This window comes from Magnolia sinica, chromosome 5, assembly GCF_029962835.1.
Source record: "Magnolia sinica isolate HGM2019 chromosome 5, MsV1, whole genome shotgun sequence".
In the NCBI taxonomy this organism is placed as follows: Eukaryota; Viridiplantae; Streptophyta; class Magnoliopsida; order Magnoliales; family Magnoliaceae; genus Magnolia; species Magnolia sinica.
In genome coordinates, this window is record NC_080577.1 from 32,794,016 (window position 1) to 32,805,785 (window position 11,770).

The 11,770-nt window shown below is 41.5% G+C and overlaps 1 protein-coding gene across 2 annotated transcripts in view; it reads right to left on the reverse strand.

Moving 5' to 3' along the window:
- LOC131245914 (uncharacterized) overlaps window positions 1-11,128 on the reverse strand; it is a 29,678-nt gene extending 18,550 nt beyond the window's left edge. For both annotated transcript variants that reach the window (XM_058245689.1, XM_058245690.1), the window contains exon 1: window positions 9,647-11,128. In XM_058245689.1, the coding sequence (XP_058101672.1) occupies window positions 9,686-11,122 (1,437 nt within the window). In that variant the 5' untranslated portion in view covers window positions 11,123-11,128 and the 3' untranslated portion in view covers window positions 9,647-9,685. The remainder of the gene's footprint in view (window positions 1-9,646) is intronic.
- Window positions 11,129-11,770: the final 642 nt, after the last annotated feature.

Sequence of the window (11,770 nt, forward strand, 5' to 3'; positions counted from 1 at the left end):
CTCTTACGTGTTGTATAATGGTCCCCTAAAGATTTCTCCCCTTGTCAAAAATTTGCAATTTACCTCATCAACTGAAATACTCTACCGCATTCATTTCTTCAAATATGAGGCTACAATGGAATCCCAAATTTCCTCTACTGAGTCAATACATGAATCTTTTGCTTATTTAAGGTTTCATAGGGAGAAGCAACCAGGATATTACTATCCTATTATCTGCTTCACGATACAAATGAGTAGGATCATGCAATGAAGGAGGTTCCACAACCTTACCATCTAAATAACTAAGTTTCTTCTACCCACCAATAAGTGCAAACTTGGACCACTCCAGATAATTTTCATCATCAAACTTGGTGGTGGTAATACGTCAACCTGGATTACTACCCACACTAGACACACTAGTTCCGTTCGATGCTAATAAAAGGGCTCGAAAAATCACTTGAACATGAAGATATACCTTCCATTTTAACTAAATGACTATTCAACCTTTTCCAACAAAACTATCAAAAACCCTTTTAACACGATGCACTAGTCACAACACCTTACAAAATTGATTTAAACATAACACACCGCACAAATGTACCTGTACATTGGGAAATCAATTATAAAAACTCAATATATATATATATAACAACCCACCAAAAAAAAAAAACAAAGCTCCCTCAAAACTTCTCTGATCCACACAAATCCACTTTTAAGGCATTGGGATTTTTCATATGCATCAAATAGGCATGAAAAATCCCTCTAAGCTGCTGACCGAACTGAGCCGAGCTGGCCATCAAGCTCGAGGACCGAGCCAAGCCGAGTTCGAGCTGGGGTCAGCTAGTGGCCGAGCCAAGTCAAGCTGTGCCAAGCTCAACTTGGTTCGACTCGGGTACACCTCTATTCATGATTAAATCCTACGATTGTTGGAATGCAACAGAAAGCCCGAAATTAAGGTAGATATTCAAGAATTCCATGGACGGTTGCATGTTGACAACTTCATCAATTAGCTAAACAAGGTGGAAAAGGTATTCAAGGACAAGAAAACCGTGAACAATCGGAAGGTTAAGTTAGTAGCTATGAAGTTTTCTAGTCATGCATTAGCATAATGGGATGATCTCCAAGGCCAGTGAATCCGTCAAGGTTAAGGAAAAGGTAAATTCTTAGGAGAGGATGAAAAAGAAGTTAAAAAGGAAATTCCTACCCGCATCGTATGCTCGTGACCTCTATCAAAGATGCCACAATCTACGTCAAGGGAATGAATCAACAAATGAATACAGCAAGGAGTTCCAGACATTGACATCACAGGCAAGGTTATGTGAGTATGAAGACCAAAAGATTTCAACATATTTTGGTCATAACCCAGACATCAAAAATGAACGAGCTTTCAAAGATGCATTAAGATGTCTGCTGCATACACACTTGCATTGAAAGCGTAAGAGATAATTAATTGGGGACTTAGGAGACGATTCCATGGCCTATGAGGACCGTCATCCACGATGGGGTAGCATTCTAACTTCCCACATAAGGCAACCACAGGACCTCCCATGGGTCGAGGGAAGATGGGCCAACATCCAACATTTGAAGCCAAATGCCAAACCAAGGGGAGGTGGTTATAGACAGGGGGCTAATACGCCTGAGACAGGGCAAAACAACACTCATTTCACATGCCTTAAGTGTGGGCAACCAAGACATCCTTTTTTTCACCGTCCTGGACATCAGTCCACAATTAAAATAAATTTGGCCACGCAGACTATGTTGAAGACACCTCCAACCGCATGTAAATGAAAGATGAGGATGACAAGGAATATGAAGAACATGCATACAAGGATGGAGTGCATATTGGGAAGATGTAGCATGGTGATAAGGCCAAGTCATTGATTATTCAACAAACTATACTATTGACACCTTGGGTGATTGATTGATGAGGGGCGATGGTTGAAATACAATATCTTTCGCACCACTTTCACTTTTGATGGGATGATATGTAAGATTTTGGTAAACGAGGGAAGCAGTGAGAACATTGTCTCACAAGAAATGGAGGTGAAATTAAAACTCAAAGAACATATTCATCCATGCCCATGCTAGATGTTAGTACAAAAAATTGAGAAAACTCAAAGTGATTAGTTTCCTTCTCTATTGGATCTAAATACAAGGATGAGTTGTGGTGTGATGTGGTCCCTAAGAATGCATGTCACATCTTATTAGGGAGACTAGACTGTGGTTATAAGACCGAGATACGGTGCATTTGACTCAGTTTAACACATATTTCTTCATTAAGGATGGTGTTAATATCACATTGCACCTAATGAAACATCTTCCAGTGCCCAAATCTAATAGAGACGAGAGTCAAAAATTACTCGATGAAAAAAAGTTTGACAAGGAAAGAAATCAAACTGACATCATCTATGTCTTGGTTGCTAAAAAAGATACAAAACGGTCAGATGTTCCACCTCTTATACAGAAGCTCCTTCATAAATATGAAGACTACTTAGTGCCCAAAAAACTCTCAGTTGGACTTCCTCCTATGAGGAACATTCAGCACTACATTGATTCATTTCGAGTCCGTTGAATCTTGCATGCTACTGAATGAGTCCAACTGAACAGGTCGAGCTTTCACAGACAAGTTACTGAGTTGCTACAAAAGGGTTTACTTCAAAAAAACATGTCGCCATGTTTTGTTCTTACATTATTAATCCCTAAGAAAGAGGGGTCTTGGATAGAGGTGTACACAGTCGAACTGAATCAAGCTTGGCACAACTCGACTCAGCTCGGCCACTAGCTGACCCCAACTCGAACTCGGCTCGGCTCGGTCCTCGAGCCTGACTGGCCAGCTCGGCTCGGTTCGGTCAACATCTCGGGCCAATTCGAGCCGAGTTCGCCTGTGCAGGATTTTCACAAACACATGGACTGCACCTTCAAATTCTCATTGTATGTAAAATAGCAGCAGCGGTTTTACAGGTATTTCATCAAAAACACCTTGTGGGCAAAATCAAGAAAAAAGGGTATTTGTTTCATATGCATACCTTCCTTGCCACTAGCTGACACTTCATTGAGTCATTTCATCAAACGCTTGGTGAGCAACATCAATATCAAAGTAATCGAGTCACCGAACTGGTTCGATCCGAGTTCGATTCGAGTTGGGGTTCGATCCGAGTCAAGTCGAGCTCGGACAAGCTCGAACTCAGTTTCGAACCGAGTTGAATCGAGCTTTTTCGAGTCGAGTAGAGCAAGCTAACCAAGCTAACTCAGTTCATGTACAACCCTAGTCTTGGAGGATGTTGGACAATCATGCAATCAACCGGATTACTATTAATTATCAATTTCCTATTCCTCACATGGACGATATGATAGACATGTTGCATGAAGCAAAGCTATTTCCAAAGGTCCGACTTGAGGAGTAGATATTATCAAATACGTATTCGGCCCGGGGATGAGTGAAAGATTGCATTTAAGACTCAAGACCATGGTGTGCCATAAAGGCCGTTACGTAAAGGTAACAGTGGCAACTCTAATGGCCATAACAGCCATTATGGAAAAAAATGACCCGTAATTTCCGTTAACGGCATGTCATGTCCCCTATAAAGGCCATAATAGCCCCATAATTGTCTATTATGGGGCAGATACAGGTTTTCCATACTTTTTAATCAACATTACAAGGCAAATACAAGTTTTTCAGGATTTTTTTCAGTAAAAAAAATAGACCGTAAGGGCTGTTACTATATCGTAAAGGTAACGGTGGTGGCTGTTACGGCCACCATTACCGTTATAGAGCACCTTGCTCAAGACGAGTTGTATGAGTGGCTCATCATGCCATTCGGCCTTTCAAATGCATTGAACACTTTCATGAGGTTGATGACAGAGGTACTTGCCCCTTCATGGGAAAGTTCTTAGTTATTTATTTCAATGATATTCTTGTTTTTAGTCTCCATTCATCTGCTCACCTTGATCATTTACGGCAAATATTTAATGTCCTTCAAAAAGAGTCACTACTAGTTAACTTGAAAAGATAGTGTTATATTTTGGGGGTTCTGACCATATATACCACTTCCCATTCCAGTTGCACCATGAGTGGACATTTCTATGGACTTCATTCTAGGTCTTCTTAAAACTCAAAGGGGAGCAGGTTCAATTTTTGTTATGGTGGACCATTCTTCAAAGATGGACCACTTCATTCCATGTGAAAGGACGATGGCATTATGCATATCACCAACATATTCTTTATAGAAATTGTGCGATTTCATGAGGTACCAAAAACAATAACTTCAGACCGTGATTCAAAGTTTGTGGGGAACTTCTAGCGCACTTTATGGAAGTGGTTGAGGACTAAGCTTCAATTCTTTAGCACATATCATCTTCAAACATACGACCAAACCAAGATAGTCAACAAGAGCAATGGTGACCCTCTTGAGGAGTGTCGAAGGCGACAATGTGTCTTAGTGGGACTTGGCTCTATCCCAAGTTGAGTTTGCTTAAAACAGCTCCATAAATCATACCACCGAAAAATCCCCATTTGAGATTGCAAATGGGAGTAGTCCACATCATGTAATTGAGTTAGTCCCATTACTGGTACAAGATTGAGTGAAAATGTTGATGCTTTCACCAAACGCATCTAAGATTTGCAATCTCAAATAAAGAAGAAGATTGAAGAGAGCAAATTTTTTTAGAGCTAACAAAAATTTTATTAAGGCGCTCGCCAAAGGCAAGAAATAATACAAACACTAAGTCATAAATACAAGCAAGGGAATAGTTGCCTTAGCTACTATTACAATTGAAGCTCATTTGAGAACAAATCCCTTAATGATGCCCACCACCCTCTCAACCGGAGCGAGCTCATTCCTGAAGTACCGCCCATCCTTGGATATGAATATCGGTATCATATCGGCCAATACGGTTGTATTGTATCCATATTGGCACGAGATGATACGTGATATAGAGTCGTATTGGCCCGACATGAAAAAATTGACCTGTATCAGTTTATATCAGCCCATATCGGCCGATACAAGCAAATATGCCCATAAAAGCCTAATTTTGATTTATTTATTTTTCAAAATTCCACTCGCATCTCCTCTTCTTTTTTTCATCTAAACCATGGGAGAAGCTTAAAAACTCATTTTAGGCTAGATCTAGACCTATTTTGGGATAAAACAAATTATTATAATAGGATTCAACAAATTGAAGTGAAGTAGACCATTATGAGAAAAATCGGAAAGAAGGGTAAACCTTCTGTTGTATTTCAATTTAATGGGTCATTACTCACCAAATCATGCTTGATTTGTGTTTAATTAGGGCCTATTTAGTGGACCTTCAACAGTCAAATCGACAGACAACATTCTCATTAAAGAATGGTCTGATACGCCATTGAATACATGGTCAAAATACATATATAGATTCTTGCATATCTTATTTTTTTCTATTTTTCTAATGTTTTTCCTTTTTTTTTGCTTTTTTTTTTAAAAAAAAAGTGATCGATACGGCCTCAATACCGATATACGACATCGTATCGTATCATTTTTTTTCGCCAAACTGATACACCGACCGATACCGACATTCAAAAACATGCACCCATTCTGTTCTTTCCAAATAGCCCAAAGGATAGCCATTAAGAAGCTTCCACATCACTTTAGCATCTTTCCACCCACCCCTCCCATGCCAATCCAATAGAAGGGGCACCACAGATTCCGACATCACCTAAGGCGTATTAGTCGACCTACGGGAATACCCACATACCTCCCGCACAAAAGGACTGAATAAAAAGCGGTCGATTATGCTCTCCATGCACACGAGGCATATGTTCCAAAGAATGAGAGACTACGTTGTAGGTTATCAACTGTCAACACTCTTTCTAGCCACTGGCCACACGAACACTGCCACACGAAGGGGAGCCCCGTAAAACCAGTGGTGAAAAGGGTGAATAGGCGGGGGACTATGAGAGCCCACTGTCAGAACCAAGAAGAAAGAGTGCACGGAGAATCTACCAAAGCAATGAGTGGACCAGGTCATTGTCTTCTTCCTGAGTCAAAGGGGATACTTGAGGAGTTCCAAAAGGTGTGCTAACTCCGCAATCTCTTCCTTCGGATAGAACTCCACACAACCGACTTGCCACAGAGAATAGCAACGCTGAACAAGGGCGAAACGGTCCGTTGTTATCACCGCAATTCTAGGGAACATAACTTAGAGCGGCTTATCACCACACTACACGTCAACCAAAAACATATGCACTTCCCATCACCAAGATTGAAAGCTACTCCCTGGTGAAAGAGCTGCTCTATACCCTTCCAAACTGTAGAGGCCCGATATAGGGAGGGGGATTTGATCATCCGACCTCCCTCTTGCATGCCATACTTGCTAACAATAACATCTTTCTAAAGCCCTTTTGATGTGGTTCCCAATTACCAAAGCCACTTACCAAGAACCGCAGTATTAATAATACCCAGTTCCTTAAGCACTGATCTCCCTTCCGAAATAGACTTGTAGACCTCCCCCCATTTTAAGAGGTGGAACTAGTGTCCCTCGTTAGCCCCTTTCCAAAGGAAGTCTCTTCTCATTTTTTCGATTCTATCTAGCACCGACTTCGGGCATTTGAAGAGAGACATGAAGTATATTGGCATGTTGGAGAAAAATGCTTTGATGAGGGTTAGCCGACTGCTAAAAGATAGGGTCCGACACTTCCAACTAATTAACTTCCTTTAAATTCTTTCAATAACCATATCCCAAAGATGCTTGGTTAGCTTACCTATGCAAAGAGAGAGACCCAAGTACAAGGATGGAAAAGAGCGTGATTTACAACCAAATACATTCACCAACAGACATATATCATCATCTGGAACATAAATCCCAAGCATATCCACATTAATCTTGAGCCCCAAAATAGCTTCAAAACAAACCAAAATCTTACGTAAATTGTCCACCGACTTTGTATCTGTATCACAAAATAGTTAGGTGTTGTCACTCGTCAGCATACTAAAGAGGTAAGGCGAGAGGGGATCTCCTTGCCGACTCCTCGAGGCCTTAAAGAAAACTTAAGGCGCCCCATTGACCAAAATAGAAAAGTGAGCAGATTGCACATACGCCCTCATCCAACCTTTCCACTTTGACCACACCCCAACCTATCTAACATGTAGTCTAGGAACTTTCAGACGATGTGATCATATGCCTTTTCGACGTCTAGTTTACATACCACCCCACTAATCTTTTGTCTGTGCTGGGAATCAATGCATTCGTGCGCGATTAAAGGAGTGTCGAGAATTTGTCTCCCAGAAACAAAGGCCTCCTGATTATCGGCAATGACATTGGAAAGGACTCCCCTAAATCGCATAGCTAGGACCTAGGGTAAGATCTTGTACGGGCCTCCTATTAGACTTATAGGATGGAAATCTTTCAATCGTTCTGCTCCTTCCAACTTCAGAATAATAATAATAAACAAAGCCCCCAAATCTTTCGATAGTAGACTTCACTCATAAAATTCGACCATAAAGCCCATAACATCTTTTTTTATGGTATGCTAGAAAATTTGGGAAAACGCCATAGGCAATCCATCAGGACTGGGAGCTTTACCACCACCTAAGGAATCAATGGCACATTCAACCTCCTCTTCTGAGAAAGGAGCCTTAGGAGTAGAAGACTCTTCAACGAATATTTTGTTAACGTCCAAGTTGTCAAGACCTTGCCTATTCCAAGAGACGCCCGAAAGAAGATTCTCATAAAAGGATACAATCGACTCATAAATCTTACCCTTATTCGATATTCGAAGAGAGCAATATCAGGTATCAAGAAACTATAAATGAACATCAGTGGAGAAGACATATAAAGAAGGTGAGTGACTTATGGTTTATATCCGCACAAAGAAAGGCTCTCTAGGAGAACTTTCAACAAGCTCAAGTCTAAGAAGGTTAGTTGATGCCGAGTCAAGAGGAAGTTGGGCAACAATGCCTACGAGATCAAGTTGTTAGATGACATAGATATCTCGCCGACCTTTGACGTGGTGGATTTGTGTGAGTACCATGGTTAGGTGTCTAGCATACTAGATGAAGTCATTATCAACATGGATAAACAGCTCCCGAAAAACAAAAGAAAGAAGCTAAACAAGTATTGCGCATGAAGACTACTGACACTTTGACGGGACTAATACAAGCAACACTTGGTGAAACAAAAGAACAAGTCATGTTCTAAATGCACATGGATCATTGGTGACAAATTGAAAAGATTGGACCAAACATATATTGCTTGTATTAAGCATCTAACTCACAGGAGTGGAGTTCTTTCCCTACTCGAGGGGAATGTTGCAGGCCCACCACCCACCATAGGAGCCATCACATGCTGATTTTGGACTCCTTATTTATAGATTTGGGGCCTAAATATCATGAGCTACAATTTACTATTTGTAGGAGATAAGGGAGGATGTGATGGATGATATGATGTTTGATTTAAAGATGTAATTGAGGATGTGAATCATGTGATGGATGATATGAAGATGATTTAAAGATGTTATTGAAAATTTTGACAATTATTTCCTAGATTTGTTTTTACCATTATTAGGCTTTTACCATATTAGGCAGATTAGAATCATTAGATTGATTTGATATCAACTATGATTGATTTGAAATCAAGCTCTTAGGTTTGGGGGATCCTCATTAAAGATTCATTTAGGGTGCATAAAAGAGGGGTGGTGTAGGAGGTAAGCATTTCAAAATTTTCGAAGTGTGAGTTTTCATAAGTAGTGTAAGAAGAAGTTTGTTTGATATCAATAAGTTATTTCTCCCTCTCTACTCAAATATTCTTGTGGTGTATTCTTGTCAATTTGTTTGCAAGTCGAGTGTCAAGATCAATGACTTGATAACCAAGTTGCACCACATGACTGTTTGGATTGATCACATTTTTGCTCACAATGCATTTTTTGCTTGCTTTGAATGAAATAGTTACCTATGCGAAAAAGAAGAAGAAGAAGAAGAAGGGAATGACAAATGAGAGCACTCTCCTACCCTTTATCTAGAGGGAAAAATTGGTAGTGATTTCCACATCTAGTCGCAGAGATCTCCTAGACCCTAAGCAATATCTATGCCACCAGCCAATCACATAAAACACTAGATGATCAGCTAGGGATTTCAGAGCCTAGGAGGAAAATCTGGGTCTGATCTCATACACACATAGGATTGATTATACTGCTGTAGACACACATTCATGTATCTTCCTCTGATAAACAATAACATCAGCAAACATAATAAAACAGTCTACAGATGCTTTCCTCTATGAAAAGAATTTATAAATAAAATAATAATAAAATAAAATAAAAATTTAAAATTTAAAATTTAAAAAAAAAAAACAAGAAACTTTGAATGGCACAGTTGCCAATTAGCTCATGGAACAAGATACACAACAGACATGCAAAGACCGTAATCTAACTTTCAATTTCACCAGTCATGACTGTTTTGGACTGATCACATCCTTAGCACCAAAGATATCAAATACACTGTAGGACTATCTTAGAATCATGATAAAAACCTACTCTACACGCAATGTATCCTTACAGAAAATATACACAAGTTCATGCATCTCCCTCGCTGATAAAACAACATGATACAACAACATAAAGGAGATTACACAAAAATGGCACTTTGATTGCAACAAATGCAGGGGAAAAAAAAATCCAATGATTCAAAAACGTTACCTGATACTTTACAGTTCCCACCAGACAATACTGCTGTACTCATCTGAGGCCATTGATATAATCCTCCAAATCTCTCTGCCCAAACCTCCTCCCTTCCAAATTAGCATCCTTACACCTCACAGCGAAGTAGAATATCAACCACACCACCATAAAATACACCTCAGCCATAGACAGAACAAAAGATGCGAACAGCCTCCCACCAATACGAACAAGAACCCACCTTGCAACTGACCCAGAAAAGATAAATTCCAGGCATTTGATGCGGACTGCCTGATTCAACATCGTTGACATCAGATAACACCCTTCCCTGACAATCTCCTGCCCACTCCTGCGAGTGTCCATTATCGCAACCCAGCAGTCCACCGCGAACACAAAGTCCACGAACGTGTCAAGCAGGACCCAAGCAGATACAAACCCTGAGATGTCAACCTCAGAAACTGCTCCACCACGGACCCAGGGCGAGGCGACCGAGAATGGCATCAGTTTCAATCTCACAAAAAGTTTGAAGAAAGAGAACTGGTCGTCGACATCGGAAAAGAACCATAGGCCAAGGAACTGGGTCAGGGCATCCCGCACAGCCCACCGCAGCAAGACAAACCCCGCAAGCCGTCGGACTCCGAGCTTCAATCCCATCCGGAGTGTTTCAAGAATCGAACTGCGCCTACCTAAGTGAGAATTCACAACGGCGTAGAAAACAACTCCGAGGACACAGCAGTAGGAGAAAAGAAACGCTAGAATCACCCAGCCGTAGGCAGCTGAGAGGAAGCTCACCAGAAAGAAGAGGGCCGCAGCATCCCGGCGATCAAGATCGAGGCCGTGGCCGAACAGCCGAAGATCCAATGGCCGATCCTCATCTTCGTCCGCCTCAACCCGAACCGATGTCTTCTCGCCCCTCTCATCAGCGATGAGAAAGAATCCAGATGTGGCGATCCTGAAAGCCCTAGCTCCATCGCCCGTAAAATGGCTCAAATATATGACAGTGCCATTGGCGGGACGACGTCGGAGACGGAGGGAGTCGGTGTAGTCGGAGGAGGAGGAGAAGTCGTCGTCTAGGGTTCCGACACGGGTGAGGCGGAGGAAGGGGCGGCGGCGAGGGCGAGGGGCGGTGCCAGCGGCTGGAGATCTGACGGAATCCGGCGGGCGGGCGGAAAGAGGGGAGCGGTGGGGGGAGGAGAGACGGGAGAAAAGGGTTTGAAGGGATGGATCGCGGTCGAGGAAGGATGTGAGAGAGAGGGTGGCGTCCTCGACCGTGGTTTTGAAGGAGAAGAGGAGGAGAGAGAGGATGAGGAAGGTCGAGAAGCTGGAAAGAAAGGTGACGGACGATTGCTGGATAACGTGCGCCGTGGTTCGCAGGTTTAGATTGGGATAGGGCATGGCGCTTCTATTTTCTTCCTTCTTCCTTTTCCGCTGCGACTGGTTTTTCAACTGGCGCAGGTTTATGCTTTCCTCATTTTTCTGGCTGGAGGAGGGATTCATGAGCTGTATTTTGCTACCCGGTAGATTATGGTGATCCATACACGTGGACATAGTAACTGCACATGTAGCATGTGTAACACTCAATCTAAACCGTTCATTAGTTGTAGAATAACTTTATATCATGTATAAATATAAAATTAGATTTATAAGATTAAATTTTATCTCCGATTAATGGAAATTTTTTATTTGAATTCAGACCGCCAGTTTTATGAGGCTCGATCGGATGGTTGTCGTTATTGCTGCAATGAATTTTTTTAGTATATTACGTGTACAGATGTTCAAACGACTTGGATGGTTTTATTTGAGATACGTGCTATTCATTTGTAAACTGTGGGTTGCGTGTGCGTACGGATTGCAATGATCTGCACCTCAAGATTCACGAGGATTGACGACGTGATTGAAATCTCATGGTAAAATTCTCCGGTTTTTAAGAAAAAGGACTTGTTACCTGTTGGTTTTTTCCGTAATTAGTTGGAAGATGAGGATCGTTTTGTAAATTTATTTGCGTCCGGACCGAACCAGACTCTGTAGTGTTGTGCTGTTTTTTGTGATGCACGATGCCATCGAGGAATTAGAAGCTTGCACATTCAATTCTCACGTGACCTGTATGTACAGATCCGATTTGATCACCACATAGAAAGGCGCCCG